This window comes from Sebastes umbrosus, chromosome 4 (assembly GCF_015220745.1).
Source record: "Sebastes umbrosus isolate fSebUmb1 chromosome 4, fSebUmb1.pri, whole genome shotgun sequence".
Lineage (NCBI taxonomy): Eukaryota > Metazoa > Chordata > Actinopteri > Perciformes > Sebastidae > Sebastes > Sebastes umbrosus.
The window spans coordinates 14,585,626-14,606,912 of NC_051272.1; the positions used below are offsets into that span (position 1 = coordinate 14,585,626).

At 44.0% G+C, this 21,287-nt stretch overlaps 1 protein-coding gene across 2 annotated transcripts in view; it reads left to right on the forward strand.

Annotated features, from left to right (window-relative positions):
- Positions 1-690: 690 nt before the first annotated feature.
- The window catches only part of iqsec3b (IQ motif and Sec7 domain ArfGEF 3b), a 38,672-nt gene continuing 18,075 nt past the window's right edge, over positions 691-21,287 (forward strand). For both annotated transcript variants that reach the window (XM_037767367.1, XM_037767368.1), the window contains exons 1-6: positions 691-1,781; positions 7,617-7,691; positions 15,074-15,191; positions 16,270-16,677; positions 17,639-18,351; positions 19,030-19,191. In XM_037767367.1, coding sequence (XP_037623295.1) covers positions 1,252-1,781; positions 7,617-7,691; positions 15,074-15,191; positions 16,270-16,677; positions 17,639-18,351; positions 19,030-19,191 — 2,006 coding nt within the window. In that variant the 5' untranslated portion in view covers positions 691-1,251. The remainder of the gene's footprint in view (positions 1,782-7,616; positions 7,692-15,073; positions 15,192-16,269; positions 16,678-17,638; positions 18,352-19,029; positions 19,192-21,287) is intronic.

Genomic DNA, 21,287 nt, shown 5'->3' on the forward strand with positions numbered 1-21,287 from the left:
GGTTCGGTGTCCCATGCCGCACTTGCATATGCGCGCTAGCGTGTGGCTACGCTGGAGACAAGACTCCAACACAAACTACACAGAAGCACCAAAACCGCAAAGTTATACTGTATCTAGTGAAGCCTGTCTTGCAAAACAGTGTTGGCCCCGGTGGAGGACGCGGGGGAGACCGTAGCTTTGGTCTCCAGGGCCGGAGTCTCTGCTCCTCTGCTCCTCTGCTCCTCTGCCTGCCTGCTTGCCTTCACTCAGCTCGCTCCACCTCACATGCATGCGCGCACACTAGACACTGCAGAAGACTTTGTAGCTCTGAGAATATCTAGTGAATGTACAGTGGACGTTTGTGCAGAAATAAATGCTGCAGCTCCTCCAGACCAACAGAGGTTTCCTGTGTCTTGTAAAGTGACGGGGCTCCGCAGCGAGATACGTTATCGTCTCTGACCAAAACTCCGGTGTCTCCCTCCAGCCGCTGTCGGGAGGCTGAGGCAGGAAAAGCCAACACTAGGATCAGCAGTGATTCATGGAGAGACTTTCGTCTGGTCAGCTAACATTACTGCCAAGCAGGTGAAATGTAGATATTGTGGTTTTAGCTGACGTGTGTCGCCTCACTGTTTTGAGCGATGCTCGTTCATGTCTATGTAGAGCGAGCACAAGCGCGAACCCGATGCTGACTTTCGTTGACTTAACAGCCACAGGTTTCGCTGTTAACAAGACATTAAAAAAAATCTTACAAACAGTCCCTTTAAATTTGCCTAAATATCCTACCAGAAAGAAAAAAAAAAGAAAAAATTTCAGATTTTTTTAAACGCATCTTCAGATTTTATGTGCACCACTTCTTGACTACACCGGGCACAAGAGAGTGGCTCAGATGTTGAACCTCCTTGTACAGCCCATAGGGTGCGTGCTTGCTCTGTTGTTTTTCTCTTTGCATGTGCGTAATGACGCATCCGTCCTCCATGCAGCGCCTCTCCTCCTCCTCCCTCCTGTCACATCTGGATCTGGCTCCTCTCATCAGCACCACTCAGCGCAGTGGGAGAGAGAGAAAGAGAGAGAGAGAGAGAGAGGGAGGCTGAGCTCGGTCGGTGCAGCTTCATCCACAGCCGAGCAGAATCCAGGAGAGGAGAGCAGGAAGGACATCTCACCTTCTCATCCGGATATTTTGCATCTCCTCTGTCTTCCATCCATCCATCCGTCAGTCCAGCTTCTTTTTTTTTTCTTCTGCTCCTCTTCCCCCTCTCCTCCTGTCTTGGGGTTATGATGATGAGCTCTAGCCTGCTGGAAAACCCGGTGCAGGCGATTCTGTACCTGCGGGAGCTCACCACCATCGTCCAGAACCAGCAGAGTCTCATCCAGACGCAGCGCTGCCGGATAGAGGAGCTGGACCGGCGGGTGGACGAGCTCATCGGGGAGAACAGGCACCTGCGGGACGTCAGGGTGCAACAGCAGCATCCTTACCTTCACCACTATCACCATCACCCTGACCCCAGCTGCCTCCATCAACACCTGCACCCTCAGGAGCCCCAGCAGCTCAAGACCAGTGCAGGGTCTGAGCCAGACCATCTTGATGCACCTGCACCTGCACAGGTTGAGGATGCTCCTCCAGGGGTCCAGCCGTCGCCTCCCCAACCTATGGACCCGGGGGACATGCAGCTAGTCCCGGCCGAGCCGTCCACTGGTTCCCCGGTTGAAAGTGACCCAGAAAACGGGGGAAATTGCCAAGGCTGCCGCTCTTTGGTTCCGATGACCCCCACAACCCTTTGTCGTACCCTGGCTAAGAAATCAGAGTAAGTATAGAGATTATGGTTAGTTTGCACATGTGTGTCCTAAAATAGTCCAACAGAGAATACAGGTTATTTATGGCTAGGCAAATCAGAAGGTTTATGATATTTATATATATTTAAAACCATCCTGTGGTGGTGCATTTCCTGCAGTATCGACCTAAACCATGTTTCCTATACCTGTCCACATGTGTGTCCTAAAATAGTACAACAGACAATACAGGTTATTTATGGCTAGGCAAATCAGAAGGTTTATGGTATTTATATATATTTAGAACCATCCTGTGGTGGTGCATTTCCTGCAGTATCGACCCTAAACCATGTTTCCTATACCTGTCTTGAATCCTATATTTGTGCATCCGCCTAAAAACTGTATAATTTGGGGGTGTGCACGCGCGCGTGTGCGTGTCCTGCAGATTGAGAGGCGTTTAATTAGGCTAATGAAGAAGGCGCCTGCACATCTCCAATTTTCAGTTCAGTGTGTGTGTGTGTGTGTGTGTGTGTGTGTGTGTGTGTGTCTGTGTGTGTCGATTATAAGGAGGACTGTGCCAGAAGAGGAAGAGGTGGATTATTTAAATGAGAAACTGGATCACGATCACTGGATCATTACATAACAAACAGCTGTAGGCCTATACATGTGTGTGTGTGTGTGTGTGTGTGTGTGTGTGTGTGTGTGTTGGTGGAATACATAGGCTCTGATTGCATAGCGGTCAACATCAGCTTGAGACAGAGGAGCAGCTTCACGTGCCATGATGAGACACTCGCGAGTCGCTGTCCACGGTGCTGCTGGTTTCTCTATTAATTACTGCACGGGATCTGTCAACTCTCACGGGACCTCTGGGCCTCTGATGTTGCTGTGTTAGATGAGACACACACACACACCAGCACCCCCTGCTTGGCAGCAGAGCCTCACAGTACATCAGCACATCACCTAATGAGAGAAAACCCATCTTTCTCTCTCTTTTTCTCCTTCTGTGTGTGTGTGTGTGTGTGTGTGTGTTCAGTTCATAAGTTGTATCCCAGCAGGAGTCCTGATTGGTCTCTCTGGGACTCCACCCCCACTGATTGGAACAACTCAGAACAGAGGAGGAGTTGAGAGGAGCAGAGGAGTGCACATGTATATTAAAAAAAAGGAGTTGTTGATATTGATCCTGCAGTGAATGATTTCCTGCTCTTGCATAGTATGTGTGTGTGTGTGTGTGTGTGTGTGTGTGTGTGCCTGTTGCTCACTCATGCTACCTGAGTTGTAGCCTCTAGAGAGCTTACCCTGCAGTAATTTTGTCATTATTTGACAGGAATCAGTGTAACACCACTGTTCCTTAATTTAGATTAGTTTAACTGGTGAGGAAGAAATTACAATAACTTAATTGTTATTATAAAAGCTGGAGGGAGAAAAAAACAGCAGAGCCATCCACTAGTTGATCAGGCAGCACAGTGGGTTAGTGGTTTATTAAAAGGCCTTCTGGTTCCTGCAGTTGCTGATTGCGTGTCCTTGAATGCAACCTTGCGTCTTCACCTGTCCATTGATTTTAAACCGCCCTGGATAAGACCAGCAGCTTAACACCTAATTTGGAGTTTTGCCTCTGGCAGGCCAGGCAGGCGAGTGAGGGGGAGTTCACTTGCATTTTTTAGAGGATTCACCTTCCTGTCATTGCCTGCTGCATCCTGTCTGCAGCTGACTGGAGATCAGATCTGCCCTCTGCGTTTCCTGTTGCCAGTGTGTGTCAGCATGTTTTCCGTGTTACAAACTGCATGTGTGTGTATGTTTTGTGTACGGTGCATGTGTAAGCACTAGGGCTGCCAAAGTTAACGCGATAATAATGCAAATTTGTTTTAACGCCACTAATTTCTTTAGCGCATTAACACAACTTGTGATTTTTAGGTTGTTGTGGTCACTTAGTTTTAAAGCTAGAGTGAAGATACTGGCATCATATGAAACTAGAAAACCTAAGGAATCCATTGGTACTATATTGTTGCGAAGGAGGTTAAATAACGCTCCAAACTTGCGCTAAATTTTGGTGAGGAAAAACGGTCATGGCCATTTTCAAAGGGATACCTTGACCTCTGACCTCAAGATATCTGAATGAAAATGAGTTCTATGGGTACCCACGAGTCTCCCCTTTTTTATGCTAAATGCAGTACCTGTGAGGGTTTCTGGACAATATTTGCCATTGTTTTGGGTCGTTAATTGATTTTCCAATAACAAATATATGCACAGATTTTCATAAAGCAGCATATTTGCCTTCTCCCATGTTGATAAGAGTATTAAATACTTGACAAATCTCCCTTTAAGGTAGTAGATAATTTGTGATTTATCGCAATTAACTATGGACAATCATGCAATTAATTGCGATTAAATATTATAATCAATTTACAGCCCTAGTAAGCACACTTGCTTTCTTTCACACATCTTACATTTGACTGTATGCATTTATCTGAATGTTTATCTAACTCTATATAGAGCCCAGTTTTCTTTGCCCTGTAGATAAATGACTTGTGGGCAGCGTCTGGTTGGCTGTGTGCATTTGTGTGCTTTGCAATGTTGTCATTGTTGTCAGTGCACGTGTATGCGTCCTCTCATCTGCTCAGTCTCTGTCTCTCTCTCCAGCTGAGCCTCCGATCTGCCCCACTTAGCCCATGGAGCGAACGGTAATCAGCCATTCTCAGGAGGGAGAAAGGCAGAGAGATAGAAAGAGAGAGAGGGATGCATGTTCAGTCGTTGTCTTTGATGGAGCCCTTGGAGGTGTCTAGAGGAAGGAGCTGGAGGCTGACATCAGCGTGGACCAGTGAAAGGGAAGGAGGCTGAGAGAGATGGAGAGGGGGGGGAACAGAGAAAGTGGCGAGGAGAGAATAGGACAGGAGGGGTTTCAGTACACAGAGAGTGAGACAGGTACCGGGAGAGATGATAAAACGGGTGCATTTGGGGTAGCTGTCTCCTCAGTTTATCTATATTGCTGGCGGACAAATAGATAGGTTGGACAACAGAGGGGAACGCTGTGGCTGGCTTCCTGTGGCGCAGTGGAAGGTGCACACAATGTACTGGCACCGTTTTGAGTCCAAATGGAGCTGATCTTGTTTCATGTCAACCCTCCTCTTTCCTTACACTCTCTACTGGATGCTGGCTGATGAAAAGCATTGCGTTTAAAGTACTCTTACAAAACAGGACAGAGGAGAGGGATGGTGGGAGGAAGGATGGGGCATAGAGAGAGAGAGAGAGAGAGAGAGGGAGAGAGAGAGGGAACATGGGCCGACAGCAGGCGGCATGTACTGTTGAAATATTCACCTGTTCTCTTTGTAAGCGTTGTTGGAGGCGGATGGCCGCTATGTGTGTGTCTTGTACAGACAGATGGACCGACCCGTTGAGTGTGTGTGTGTTTGTGTGTTTGTGTGTGTGTGCTCAGGGACCCAAGCAGCCTGGCCTCTTCCTGCAGGGCTGAACTGCTTTATATCAGCCTGCATGGCAAGAATAATTCAGCTCTTGTAATGAACAAGAATTAGCTCTGCAAGTTCAGTGCTTTAACATTTTGGCCTAAAGCTTATTGTCCGATCTCTCTCCTCTGTCAAACAGGTGTACATCAGATAACACTTAGTTTGACCTTGTAACCCCCCAAAACCTACAACACATAGAAGGTGAACTCCTGCACATCTGTACTGCACTGATTTATGGGTTCAAATAGTTTGTACCTCGAATACTATAAAGAGGAGATTAGATTAAACCTGCAGTAGGCAGAATATTTTTGGCATCACTGGGCAAAAATTCCATAATAACCTTTCAGCAAATTGTAATTCAAGTGTTCTGATAGATAACTAGACTTCTGCACCTCCTCATGGCTCTGTTTCCAGCCTGTAACGGGAGACTTTGATCAATCACAGGTCATTTCAGAGAGAGCGTTCATATTGGCTGTGCTCCGGCTGGTGGGCGGTGCTTGATGTTTCCTCAACTGATCTCAACATGGCTACTGGGTCACAAACTTTCTCATTTTCCAGCTAAACAGTACACTACAAGATGTTTCTGAAAACATTTGAGGCGAGAAATAGGCATTACAGTAACAGACTATTGATTCATATTTGATCAGCGCTGCCTAGTTTGACCGTTTGATCGGAGTTTGCGAGTGATTGACAGCTGCTCAGAGACGGCAGACTCTGGCTCGGCTCTGATTGGTTGTTTTCCTCCTGTCTGTGAAATCTTGCAGATTCCATTAGGAGCACCGGAGGACACAGAGGAACATGATTTTTTTTTCAGATTGCCTGTCTCATGCACTACTGTGAGGATATAGTGACCGTTAAAAATAAATAACTGCTTTAGCTCTGATTTTTCTTTTATTTGTCAATGGATTTTTTTCTAACGCCAAAAACTTTAAATGAAGAAATTAATTAATCTCATACAAGAAAAGCCTTTATGTACAGATCGAGAGACTAAAAACTGAGAGTCTTATTGATTGATGTTGATTAGCGTGATTCATTATAGGTGGCGTATTTGATTTTGTTTGTTATCTGGCTCTCTGGTCCTGGTGTTTGAAACATGGAGGAGGAAAACACAACAAAGCAAATTAGTGTGCTGAGAAACATAACATTTTAGAGATTTTTGAAACCCCACGGAGCTGTTAAAAGAAAGCAATAATAGCTTGTCTACTGAGAGAAGCACAGCACATTTCTTTCTCAAGAATAATTAATCCAAATAGTCCATAAAGGCAGGTACTGCACTTGAGGAGCCCACCTAAGAGCAGGACCAAGAACCACAACAGGAGTGCTGCTAAATGGAGAACAAATGACTCATGAATGTACAGTATGTTTGCATGTGAGAGGTGTGAGTGCTTCGGTAAGTGTTACAACAGATGGAGGAGTATTATTCATAGAAACCAACTGTGAGGAGTGTTGATGAGAGATATTTAAAAAAACAAAAATATCAGCGTCCCTTTAAGTCTGTGGAAGTTGCCGTGAAAAGGTAGCTTTTTATAGCTCGTTCTGTCACTCTGAGCCTCGCGCCGACTCTGACTGCCTGTCACTGTGGGTCTGTGTCACGAGCAATATGCTGATCCCAGGTCAGCAGACTTACTGTAGCGTAGCCACGAAAATTCACTGTCAACTGAATGCTTTCAGCTCATTGTGAAGGGAATGTGACCTAAACTCACACTCAAGCCTCCTTAAACAAAAGACCTTGAAGATATATACAGTATTTATACTTAAAAAAAAATGTTCTGTCATGATCATGCTTATTTTTTATGTCTGGAAGGTTTCCTGCATCCAGAAGTTCAAGGGGTCGCAACAACTTTAACATGATGTGTCTTGTTTTTTGTTCGTTTCACTCTAAATTGCTCCAGATAAGAGCACAAGCGAAATGCTTAAAATATGAATGAAAATGTAAAATGTATGAGAGAGAAACGAGAGAGGCAAACTTAAGAAGAGACGGAGCAGGAAACAGAGCTGGAGTAACCATCTGTCCAGATTTCCCCGGGTTTGGGAATTCTGCTAAATCACCACAGATCAGATGAAGTGGAGGGGAGGAGGCATAAACAAGCACATCCGGACACACAAACATGCTGTAAATACTCATACTCAATCTAAGCGTCCTCAGCCTTGAATTGACCTACATAGGGTATTTACCCCGGGATCGCTGCCAAATCGTAAACAGAACCAATGGAAATAATCCAGAAGAGTCTAAGGAGAGCCCTTTCAGGGTCTTTTGGGATGTTGGACTAAGAATGAACATAAGGAGGAATATGGAAACAAGGCAAACATCCAGCAACAGCCAATAACAACTGAATGACAAAGCTGTCCTTCCAATTCTGTCTGCTTCTCCTCTTTGCTTACCTCTCCTCCTCTCTCTCGTCTGCCCTTCAGGAGCGAGACCGTGCTGCATCAGTTTTGCTGCCCCGCCCCTGAACATCCAGAGGCTGACACCGCCGGCTCATCCGGGTAAGACCGAGTCACACACCAATCACAGACACTTTTATTCCTGTGTTTGTCTCTGCAGTCTTTGCTCCTGCAGTGTGCTCTTTCAGCTGATTACACTGTTGTCAGGCCATTAAATAAGTGTTATTGGTCACTACAAGCCCCATAGATCTGGGTCAATAGGGGTCTACTACACCCACTAGTAGGTTTTATCTTCTATTCACATGGTAAATCACTGAAAGAAGGTATAAAAGAACACAACTGTGACCTCTAGCGCCGTAGTAATTTTGACTGGAGCAGAAGTGGTTGTCAGGCACTGTAGTATAGACAGCGTGAAACTCCATATAGGATGGAGGTCTGGGGCGATGGATGGGACACAACACACAGAGTTTTCACCCAGGAGGCTGGGGTTTACATCAAATTGTAGTTGTCTTCGTGTTAAGTTTCACGTTCACTTTTGAAACGTAGTTATTTTAATTCAAAACACAATGTTTTCCTAACGGTCGGCCGTCGGACAGTTTGGGGCCGTTGGTGAGCGTCTGTCAGCCTTGTTTCTTCGGTGTGTCCCGCACCGTCAGCTCTAGTCTGCCCGGGTTTTTTCGGCCGATTCAGAATTTGAATTGGCGGCGGAGCTCGTCGGTGAAAGAAATCACTCTGATTGGCTGTTCAGCTTAAAGGAATCAGTGCACGAGAAGAGAAACGGACGTTAGGAAAGCAAGCCAAAAAAGTAACATCAAGACGAAAAACACGGAAGGCTCTTCTCATTTTTCATCTTCATCTCATCTGATCATTCCAACGACATGGCCATCTGGAATGAAGCTAAGTGGTGAGTGAGAGTGGTGTGAAAATGATCGTCAAATGCTGCTTTATTTAATTTACGTATCATAACAACGGCTTGTATGTCTGCCGTCCTCGGCCTTCCTGTTTCCCTTTTTGAATGACAAATACAGACTATCGCCGCCTGCTGGTGTGGAGAGTTATCTCCTCTAATGCAGGCGCAGAACGTATGTGGTAATAGTCTTCGCGGTGTGTTTGATTACAACTTTTTGGCCAAGACAGGCGACGTGAGGCGACGCAACCACTGGTGGCCTTCGTCGCCGCTAGTTCTTTGATGTCGGCTTGTGTCCCCAGCTTTAACCTACCGAAGTTGTAGTTTTGTTGCCTAAACTTAAAGAAGCCTTTTTATTTGTGTTCAAAACTTAACATTTCATTCAGTTTTACAACGTGTTGGAGCGAGTTGCTCTTAAGTTTTGCTTTCATTTTTACAACGTAGTCGGTGTAATAGGCCCCTAACGACCCACATCTATATCTTATAGCGGCCGATAATGCACATTTAATGGCCATATAAGAGCCGAATCGGGAGGCTTTTTCAACCATTGAAAACTTCCTGTCTCTGTATACATACACACACTATCCGTACATGAGTCATGTCCACACCCAGGCTTTTAATCATGCTCGTTAGTGCGTGCACATTATTGCCAGTGTGAATTGATGTATTTATGGACGTATGGAGCCTGGAGTTACTCTGAGAGAGTTAAATGTTCCGTAACAATCCTATAGATCTTACAGCTTCAAGGGTGATTCACATATAGAGAGACAGAGAGAGAGAGAGACAGAGAGAGAGAGAGAGCAGATATTGCCACTATAAAAGCGCCCATGGCAACCCAGTAATGACGCAACGGCTACCACTACCATAGTAACTGGAGAACTTTGAGGATCTACTGTAGGCACTTTTGCCGTCTGTTTCTGCGGGGGCAGCTTGTCTGTTTGTTGTATGAGTTAGTTCATTTTTTTTTTGTGTGGGATATATGAAGGCATGACTTTTCTCTCGGATGAGCAAAAACCGCTGTTGTAAAACTCTCAAAAGCTGATTTTGCCATGTTTCTCAATGATTATGGTTTGCCCTCCTTCCTCTGGAATTCCTCCCATCGTTTAATCCTCTGCACTTTGTAATTATTTCCCCGTTATATCTACTTTTTCTGCCTTTTCATCTGCTGTTATATCTTCCCCCCCTCCTTGTGTTGTTTGTTTCTGCATGCATCACTACTCATTATTCATTTGTCTGTTTATTTCTATCTCATCCTTCCTTATCAAGTCTCTCTCTCTCTCTCATTCTGTTTTTATGAATATCACCATCTGTCTGTCTGGAATCCCTCTCTCTTTTCTCTGATCTGATGACTTAACTATCATCATCTACACCCACACATAGTCCTGATTGGATGAGCTAATGGCACAGCAGCAGTGGACACCCACCTGGGATGATGAGATGCAGAGTAATGCAGAGTAACGCTGTAGCTCATTATTATCATCACATGAAGTTGTGTGTGTGTGTGTGTCTGGTGGCTGCACCACCTCTGCACAATAACTGTCATCCACTGAATCCATCAGAGCACGCAAACCTCCCAAGAGATGTCATGAGATCTGCCTCTAGCCATAACCTGCCGTGCCTTTTCTCTCCCGTGTGTGTGTTGCCTGGCTGTACAGTACTATAAGTCTCTGAGGGACCTTGAGAGATGCGATTTGACAGATGTTCATTTCTCTTCCACCGTGACGTCACACATGCAGGCCGAGCGGGAGTGCGTGTTTGGTATGTTTGTTGCCGTATGTGAGCATGTGTGGGAGAGAGAGAGCGAGAAGAGGTATAGCGGCCATATCATTATGGAGGCTTCTGCTGTCCAGATGCATTAATAGCTCAACTCTTGCTTTTAAATCCTCTAATGTATTCTAATGTACTCTAATGTATTCTGATGCAGCGCAGGGGCATGGCAGTGTTTTAATAGAGTTTTTGATAGAGACTGCCTCCAGCGTGCACACACCAACACAGCCTCTCTCTCTATATCTTCCTCTCTGTTTCTATCTCAGCCTCTGGTTCCACTCTCTTCCCCCCATTTTTTTCTCTCTTTCTATTTTTCCTCTAACTTTATCTCGTTTAAAGATATGACCGAGCGTCTCTGGCCCTATATCTGACTTTTGGGCTGAGGAACGCAGACTATTTGCTTTCACAGCAATGAAAGAAAACAAAGAGGAACTTTTAGTGATGCGCTCATTATTTAACCATGAGCAGGCTTTTTAGTCTCCCCAGTCCTGTTTAGCACTAGTCCCCTTTGTGTAAAAATTATAACGGTAAGCATTATCTGGGTGGAAGAAAAATTGCACAAGCACACACAACATCATGCACACACACACACTCATAATTGCACGCCATTATAAAACCTCTTAGGGTGCGATCATACTCTATGCTTACATCAGTCTGGCTATATGAAAGCTGCTGAATGGCAGTGTTTTTTATCTGTTAGATGTGGTGTGATGCCACACTACACTTTTGTTTTCTCGAAATTTTAGCAAAATGATCAAAGCTGAAGTTGTGCACAACAGAATTTGGGTAAAGTGACGTTTTTCTGCTGTGTCATGGCAATAGTTTGCTTAGACTTACATGGCTTTCACAGAATTTGGATAATGCTGTCATGTAAAAGAACATTGTTCCATCTGTGGACAGGACTGGGATTATAAGAGGAGGATGGGTGAGCGCCGGGAGACAGCCTCCACAGTCGACTTTGTTGAGTTCTGAGTCAGATTCAGGCCGGATTCAAATCTTTGTTTTGTTTTTGCCTCCAGCTGCTGCTGAATTATATAAATGATTCTTTATGTGAAGTCAGATTTGTTTGATTTATTCTCCTACTTTTTCTGCCAGTCATGTTTGACTTTGAGGATATGATAGTCTGTCTATTATTGTCTTGCATTGCTTCCGGTGTTCTTGAACGCTTATATGACATCACTGACTTATTCTTATTTTTTATACTGTAATCCTAGTAGCAGAACATAGAAAAATGGTATAAAAGTATAAAACAACCTTTGGTCAGTCATCTTTTTCAGTAAAAGGAATACTTTTTTGGAATGCTCTACCAACAGAAATAAAAATACAACCTGACCTGAAAACGTTTATGAAAAGGTGAAACACTGGCTGAAACTAAACCAAACCTGTGATCACTGATTTCTGATTGGGAACATACTTTCAATGTAAATTGATTGTAATGTACGATGTTGTATTATGTGATGATGTGGTATTATGTATTTTAATTTTTTCTTAAAAGCCTAACCAGGGACATGGTCTGCAAATTACTTACGGCTGGAGGTCCTATATACATTGCATCGGTTGCAGTTTAATTAAGTGAAACAATGCCTGCATGTATTGTCCCTGTCAAATAAATTATGAATACAAATAAAATATCTCATTATCATAATCATCATAATCTCATTTCTATGTAGGAGACTCAGAAAGTTATTTTTCATCACAACTTCCAATGTTCATCCAAATTATGCCATTGCCATGGAAACACATCATCTTTCCGAGTCTCGTGCACAAAATCCCGCTGATTTCCGTGACAAAACATTGTTAGTACACCGAACACATTTAGATCTGCCAAGAGTGGAGTGCACGGCTTTGGTGGTGTGAAGTTGGCAATGCCTAACGAAGATCTCCTTGACATCAAAGCATTGCTCTATAAATTGAGTTTGTTGGGTGTTGAGTGACGATAAAGTGCCCTCAGAAATTCTCTCTCTCAAGTTGTCCAGTTGCAAGATGAAATTAAATTCTGCCACACACAACCATTCAGACTTTTCTCCAATCTGTGCTGTTTTTGTGAAATATTACGCAGTTTTACCCCCTCAGGCGGGTCTTTAAAAAATGTAATTAATTCATTATTCAAATGAAACAACTTATAGACATGCAACCTCTGAAGAGGGGTCACAAGGAGATATTGCTTCGTATTAAGGGATTACAAGCAAAACAAAAGGTCGGGAATCATTTGATCAGTTGATTAATAGGAAATTAATCATCAACATTTCTTGATAATTGATTAATATTTTAGGAAAATGCTAATTATTTACTGTTTTCTGTTTCTGAAAATGTGGGAATTTGCTTATGGACTGTTTTTGAACATGTCAACTTGGGCTCTGAAAAATTGTGATAAGCATATACTGTATGTCAGATTAATTGATAATAAAAATATTAGGGCTGCCCCCTAAGACTGTAGTAGTAGACTAACCGGTTGTTGGTCTTAGTCGACTATAGCAGGGCATTTAAGCATAACAATTGTGCATTTTGCGTTTAAAAAAGCAACAAATTTGGCACACATGTAGGTTTATATGTAATGAAAAGACACAGATAGTGGGGCACTGTCCCTATGGGCCATGGCAGCCGTTTTTCAAAATCGCCACCAAATAGGCGCTAAATATTCAAAAATGTTGCAGAAAAGGGATTTTATGATTCTTGATGAGTTCCAAGTTGTCTTCAAACTGATAAGATCAGATATCAGAAGATCACAGACATGTTTTTATCACCTCTTTATTTTTTAAGGGTAGTTTTTAAAAGCTTTTAACCTGAGAAAAACACAAAAAACAAAATAAAAGGAGCATGGTGATCTGATTTAATCAGCTTGAACACACCTAGGAAATCATCACGAGTCATAAAAAAAATGTCTTTTCTGCAACAATTTGGAATATTTGGTGCCTATTTGGCAGCCTTTTTGAAAAATGGCTGCCATTTTCAAATTGAAAATTTGCAGCACCCCGATATCTATATCTTTTCATAACATATAAACCTACACGTGCGCCAAATTTGTTGCTTTTATTGCAAAATGAACAATTGTCATGAATATTTCAGCTTAGCTGCCCCACTACTAAGATTTCTTCAGACAATTATTAATTTTTTGTGCTTTTTTCATGTTGGATGACTCATTTCTAAGATACTTGTGAGCACATCTCTAGTAAACACAAGATTTAAAGTGGGGATTTTGTGTGATTATTTGTGGAGAAACTCAGTTTTACAAATCTGACGATTAAATCGACTAATCGACCTCCGCCAAGGCCGAAGGCCTAGGAAGGAGGTTATGTTTTCCCCGGCATTGGTTTGTTGGTTTGTTGGTTTGATGGTTGGTTTGTTGGTTTGTTGGTTTGCTGGTTTGTTGGTTGGTTTGTTGGTTTGTTGGTTTGCTGGTTTGTTGGTTGGTTTGTTGGTTTGTTGGTTTGATGGTTTGCTGGTTTGTTTGTTGGTTTGTTGGTTTGTTGGTTTGTTGGTTTGCTGGTTTGTTTGTTGGTTTGTTGGTTTGTTGGTTTGTTGATTTGTTGGTTTGTTGGTTTGATGGTTGGTTTGATGGTTTGTTGGTTTGCTGGTTTGTTGGTTGGTTTGTTGGTTTGTTGGTTTGATGGTTTGCTGGTTTGTTTGTTGGTTTGTTGGTTTGTTGGTTTGATGGTTGGTTTGTTGGTTTGTTGGTTTGATGGTTTGCTGTTTTTTTTTGTTGGTTTGTTGGTTTGTTGGTTTGCTGGTTTGCTGGTTTGCTGGTTTGTTTGTTGGTTTGTTGGTTTGTTGGTTTGTTGGTTTGATGGTTTGCTGGTTTGTTTGTTGGTTTGTTGGTTTGTTGGTTTGATGGTTGGTTTGATGGTTTGTTGGTTTGCTGGTTTGTTGGTTGGTTTGTTGGTTTGTTGGTTTGATGGTTTGCTGGTTTGTTTGTTGGTTTGTTGGTTTGTTGGTTTGATGGTTGGTTTGTTGGTTTGTTGGTTTGATGGTTTGCTGTTTTTTTTGTTGGTTTGTTGGTTTGTTGGTTTGCTGGTTTGATGGTTTGCTGGTTTGTTGGTTGGTTTGTTGGTTTGTTGGTTTGTTGGTTTGATGGTTTGCTGGTTTGTTTGTTGGTTTGTTGGTTTGTTGGTTTGTTGGTTTATTGGTTTGTCGGTTTATCATGGGGTATTACTCCAAAAGTCCGCGATGGAGGGGTGGGGTGTGGCACAATGAACAATCCATTTGATTTTGGTGGCGATCCGGATCATGATCCGGCTTCGGGAATTTTTTTAATAACTCTGCTTAGCCTGTGCATTAACACCACAGGCATTAAGACATGCGCAGTGTCACTGATGACACGTTCATGACGCTGATCTCAGCATAAACAAAAATGCACATGGTTGATGGCACAAGCTGCACGGAGAGGGGGGACAATCATACTCGGGCAGGTTAGTGGAGGTCTGCGCTCTCCGAGTGCCATTCTAGTTGTATGAGTGTTAGTCGACTAAGAATTCTTTGGTAGAGAACAGCCCTAAAAAGATATTGATGCTTGCAGTCCCACTATAGAGTAAACTATTAAAGGTGTGAAGGAGGGAAGGATTTTGGATCCTTGGTCATATATCCAGAGTTTCACAACCTTCATTGGAGCCACAAATCTGACCAAATAGCACCGGACACATAAACTCAGTCACCTTCGCCCCGAGCCACCGCAGCCATCACTCTCCACCTGCTGTTTCCCTCATAAAACCTCTTCACACTCTGCTTATTTGATGACCTGCCACTGTGATAACGGCAGAGTTTTTCAAGGTCAGTAGGGAGGACTGATGGCTTTCTGCTCTTATTTCCGTGGCAGTGGACAGATGCTGAGCCTGGAGGATGGTACATCCTCTGGTGGTGGACAGGAAGTGGAGGGGACCAAGAGAGAAGGACCCAGCGAGTACGAGATCAGCCTCGAGAACAAGAACAAACAGGTATGTCCTTTTCTTTTTCAAGTGTGTGTGTGTGTGTGTGTGTGTGTGCGTGTGTGTGCGTGCGTGTGTGTGTGTGTGTGTGTGTAGGCCAGTAAGCACAAGTGATTGCTGACTCCTCCACCTGTTTTATCACAAGGAAGTGTGTGAAGGATGATCATTTGACATTGTGACAAAAAAAGGTTCCCATTCAGATCTATTTCTGTCTGTTGTGTTGACATGAAAACGAACACCAGCGACTCCACTGCCACAGCGACAGCAACGCGAAAGATGCTAGGTTGTCATGGTAACAGCTAATAACTGCTTCTGGCGGCTGGAGATGTCTTTATTTCTCATACCAAATTGCTGAAGGGTCTGCTGTTGCTATACTGCTATTGCTGCTGCAGTGAGTGTGTGTTTATATACGAGTGTGTGTCTCCGTTTGTGCACATGCACTTTTAGTGCGCATGCTTATGTGAGCAGCAGACACACACACACACACACACACACACACCCAGGCACATGTGTGGCTGTCCTCCTTTCTCTCCCTCTCTGTCTCTTCTTCCCTTGCCTCCCACTCCCCCTCCTCCATCTCCCTTTTTGCTGGAAATATAGGAGGGCAAAAATTCTGGAGGAAGCTGAGATTTTGGGCTGAGCTGCTCTGCCAACAAACGGAACAGAAATAGGCTTGTGCGGGTGTTTACTTTTCTATTCATTTTCCTCAAAATCACCTTTGTCACAGCCCATCCATCCTCCTTCCCATGGCCCTTCAGCCAGTATTAGCAGCTGAATGATGATAGATGATGTTTACTTTGGCTCTAAAGCCATAAACCCTCGCCAGTTTTAAAAGAGTGGACAGATAAGTAAGAAGGATACTTCTAGGAAGAAAGGTGTGAGTGTGCATTTCATGACTCAAATTCGTTTGATCTTTTGTACACATGGGCACAAAATGGCATCATGATATTTGCCTGCTGGTGGATGAATAAATATTTCTCAGCGGCTGCTGTGTGCTTTGCAATATGACTCTTGCAGCGAGTTTCAGAGCCTTGTAAACATGTTTGATATTTAAACTCACTCCCCCTCACTCCCTTCCTTTCCCCAGATAGAAGAGTTGGAGCAAAAATATGGAGGCCATCTCATAGCGAGGCGGGCAGCCCGTCGCATCCAAACGGCCTTCCGTCAATACCAGCTCAGCAAAAACTTCCAGAAGATCCGTAACTCTCTGTCAGAGAGCAAGTTGCCCCGCCGGATCTCCCTGCGCCATCCAAGCCCTTCAGGCCGGAACCGGAACGCAGCCCAGAGACACAGTTACAGTCTGCATCCTGGAGGAGGACAGATACCCTTACGCTCCAAAACTCCTCCTCCTCCCCCGTGTCGCTCCACCTCTCTGCCCCCTTCTCCTGCGTCTGCCCCGGCAGCTGCTCATGGTCCCGCTGCTGCCTCGGGCCCTGCCCAATCTCCATCCCCTGGACAAACACTCACACAGCTGGAGGACTGCTTCTCTGAACAGGTGAGCATTTTTATTTCATGTTACAGCTCCCATAAATTGAATTTAAGTAGGGATGCAAAATGGTCCAGAAAAAAAAATCAAGAAAAAGGTTTCATTAAAGAGGACCTATTACGCTTTTGTGCTTTTCCCCTTTCTTTTAGTGTGTTTTATAGTTTTTTGTGCATGTAAACGGTCTGTAAACTTACAAAGCCCAAAGTCCACGCCAAAGGGAGTTACTCTCCCCCACAGAAACACTGCTCCTGAACTGCCTGAAACGCCTTGCTTGGAGTCCCTTGTTTGAAGGCCTTTTCTTCCATAACGTGGTGATTAGGGCTGTTAATCACTTAAAATATTTAATCACGATTAAATCGCATGATTGTCCATGAGTAATTGCGATTAATCGGAAAATTTAGAAACCAAGAATACAAGTATGAACCTGAAAATGAGCATAATAGGTCCTCTTTAACTTAACTTAACTTACTTTGTACTTAACTTTAACATAGTTTTTAGCAATGCTAGCAACATGGCTCTAGGGATGGCAATGTCCTTGAACAGGGAAGCACCTTATTAAGATGCACGGAGAACCCTACTTCAACTATCTGATGGATTTCCAGGAAACTTTGTTCATTCATGGCATTCATGGTGCCCAGAGGATGACTCTTAAGGGATTTGGTGATCCCCTGACTTTTCATCTAGTGCCATTGTCAGGTCAAAATTTTAATTTGTCCAATTCTACCCTCACCCAAGCAAAGACTCGATAGCTTGACCCGGCCTTATATCTACATTTATCTGCTACATTGGCTGGCCGCACTGGCTTGATAGGCAGTTTTTTTTTAATGCTATGGTGTGCTTATTAGCTTATTAGTCTTACAAATAGCAACCAATTAACAACCCCTCTGGTATCAGAATCTTTTCCACTCATGAATCATGTCTCTTATTAAATCGTTGGTTTTGAAGTGTTTTTTTTTAATCATATTTGCAGCTTCATTCCTTGGCCCAGTCAATTGATGACGCCCTTCGTGGTTGGAGCTTGTCGGAAGGTGGAGACGGGAAGGGGCTACTGATGGACCCCGGGGCCCTTCGTGCAGCTGCTGAGAGCGCTTGTCTGCCCCGCAGTGCCAGCTCGTTGCTCATGGCCTTCAGGGATGTCACCGTTCATATCGACAGCAATACCTCCTACACCATCTCCACCGCCACCACCACGACCACCTCCTCTCTGGGCAACGCGGGCGCCGGAGGGCCGGGCAGCAGGAAGACTTCTGAGAGCGGGATGACTGGGGGAGGAGATGGCCAGTTAGCAGAGGATCCAGAGTTTCCTGCACCTCCGCCCAGTGAGGAGCTGGAAATGGTTGATTCAGGATCCAGGAGGGGCTCAGCTGTGCCGACTGGAGGAGGAATTGAGGGCGAGAGCGGCTCAGACAGACTGGGGTCCACGTCCACTTCTACCTCCACCTCTATCTCCACCTCAGCCCAGTGTAACCAGCAACCTGCTCAAATTTACACCCAGTACCAGCAGTACCACTACACTCATCCTCAGCAGATCCCCGGGGGGCCGAGCCCCGAGGCTCTGCAGGCTCTGGTCGTCTCTCTGCCCAGGGACCGCTGCCAGGATCCGGCCTCCTGCCGCTCGCCAACTCTATCCACAGACACACACCGCAAACGCCTCTACCGCATAGGACTCAACCTCTTCAATGTGTGAGTGGGCCGGCAACACACTCGCACACTAACACACACACAGCAAACATATTTCTGCACCCTCTGGCTCCGGGTTCAAAGTACACTTATTACTGTTTGTGTCTAACAAATCACCAACATCCCTGCAAAACTGCTCTAAGCAGCTGTTCATTAGTGTTTGGTGATTGTTGGGAGGAGCTGCGTGTTCAGCGCCATCTTGTGATGTCAGTGTAAAAAAAAAAAAACAGAGATAGAGAGGAGGGCGGGGGACGAAGCGAGAGAGAGAGTTAGAAAAGAGGGAGAATGCAGTGGAAGAAGAGAGGCAGTCAAGGAGGTCATGAACAATGCGAGAGCCTCTCAGTTTCTATTAATAGAGCCCACGGTTGGCCTGCACGTATTATTAGTTAATACAAATTAAAGTAAATTAACTCATATGCATCAGTGACAGTGGGTCTGATCTAGAAGTCCAGAGCTAACAGCTTTTGCGCATGAATGCACTCCTCCTTTCTCTCTTTCTCTTTGTGCTTCCTCTCTCTCACACATAAATTAAGCACCCTTTCTCTTAAATGCAGCGTTACACATTTCCTTTCTCACTCAGGCCTGCACACCTATCTGCTTGAACGCACAAATACATCTCGCACACACGCTGTTTAACGCTTACCATTATTGGCTTTTCTGCTGTTGGCTATCTGTGGGCAGGAACCCAGAGAGAGGCATCCACTTTCTGATCACGCGTGGTTTCGTCCCGGACACGGCCATCGGAGTGGCTCACTTCCTGCTGCAGAGGAAGGGCCTGAGCAGACAGATGATCGGAGAGTTCTTGGGGAACAGCAAGCTGCAATTCAACAGAGATGTCCTTGAGTGAGTCCTCATCATTTATATATGCCGACATAATAGGCCTATACACATCACACACAGACATATAGACCATTTCACAGTTGTACTGTGAACGTAAACACTCCAGATGTGCCACAGTTGCAGTATATGTGAAGGACATGAGCTGACAGGAAGTAAACATGGACCCAAGCTGTTGCCTGTAGCAAGTCCGTTGAAACGGTCTATAGACATGGTTAGGTTTCCTGTAATGAACCCAGTCAATCAGATTCAAATCCCTTTGAATTCCCTAATGAATGTATTAATGTTTTACAAAATAATCTCACTCCACTTACTAGCTGGTTCTTTTTTCAGCTTTCAACAGGCATTTCATGGTCTTCATCAGTTTACTTGGTTCTCATGGAGTGACTTAAACAAAGGTTAAAAATAACTTGATACTTTCTAATAAGACACTCTTCATAAAGTTTGTTTTTTAATTGTAACTACTGGTTATATTAAAGTACTACTACTCTATAGATCAGTTATAAGCCATTAATGGGGTACTCTAGCGATTTAGTATTGCACTTCCATAAAGTTGGGGGACTTTATGTTCAAACGGTTTAAGTCAAAGCAGCAGAGGCCAAGATATCCTCACTCTTGGTCCCTACTAAACATCAAGCTCCAAAAACTGTTGGAACCTACACATCCCAAAATTTCAACTCAATAGTCTCTTCTTTGTTTGACTTGAAACGCCCACGTCTTTCAAACTTCCAGTTTGAAACACAGACTTTCTATTGATTTTCATAGTTTCCAAGCCCAGACGTTAGTCTTTAGAAAGCTCCTCCAGAGCCACAGAATTCATTATACAAGATATTTTACCAGGCTGAGGGGTGGTCCTCATGACAAGTAAACTGACCTTAATCATGGATGTATAAAGAGAACTGGATACAGCGTTGGAGGCGGGGCCTCGTTCATTCCTATGAAAGATGATCAGTGGCACATGAAGCAAAAAAAGCTTGACTTCTGAGTATAAAAGTACCCAGATCTTCTGGCGATCTTCTGCAGTCATTGGGCCCATAGAGCAGGCCAAGTAGAGTTTTCCTTTAACTCCGCCTCCCAGCTCTCGTTCCAGCCTCGGTCTGGGTTTCATTCACATGAACGGAGGAAGGGAAATAACTCTGGATTCAGCTATTAGTGCATTTTACAACTTTTAGGACCTAATGATTTAAATAAGGGCTATTCAAGTGTTCATACAAGGAAGTTGATTAACCTAAAAAATGTATTCGCTGATTTACAGACGTCTCTTTGCCAATGTAAGTCTGTGGGAAAAAGTATTTTTGGACCCAATGGCATCATGTGACCGACACAGAAGTTGTAGTACCACATTTTGGCCACTATGTAAGATTTGCTTCAAACCCCGGCGAATTTCCTGGGGGCTCGACCTTGCTGTGTAAACTTGGAGTTGGAGTGCCCCTTTAATAAGAACAACTTTTTGATGTCGTGGCTGAAGAAAGCATCACAAGCAGGGAGGAAACGACTGCAGAGTCTGAGACGGGCAGATTCAATGAAGATACTTTTAATCAAACAAAAAGTCTTACAGGTTCCCAAAAAGACAGGCCGCTACAGCTGGCAGATCATGAGCGAACAAAACTCCAAGTGGCAACGAAGACAAACTGACAAAAGACAAGTGACAGCACAGAGACTAAATAGAAAAGGAGAGGAGGGAGATAACGAGAAACAGGTGGAACTCATCAAAGCGGGGCAGACAATCACACAGGCAGGAAGTAAAACAAGACAAGACACAAGAGGAGAGGACTTTCAAACTAAAACAGGAAACAAACTATGATAAAAACCCTAGGACCATGACACTTGAGTGGCCAGGTTGTGAAAAATTCCTCCTCCAGTGTGACAACCTCTAGCCCATAATGAAGACCCTCTATTATTTTATTTCTCTATTTGACCACTTATCTTAAGAAAAAGGGCTGCAGAGCATCCGGACCTAAATCAATTTATTTAACAGACTTGATTGATTCTAGCACCTTTATTATTTTTTTTTATTCACAATTACAGTTGTAAATTTGATTGCTTATTACACAGTGAGAAACTTTATGTGCTACTTAACTAAATGACTCCCTGGTCTTGAC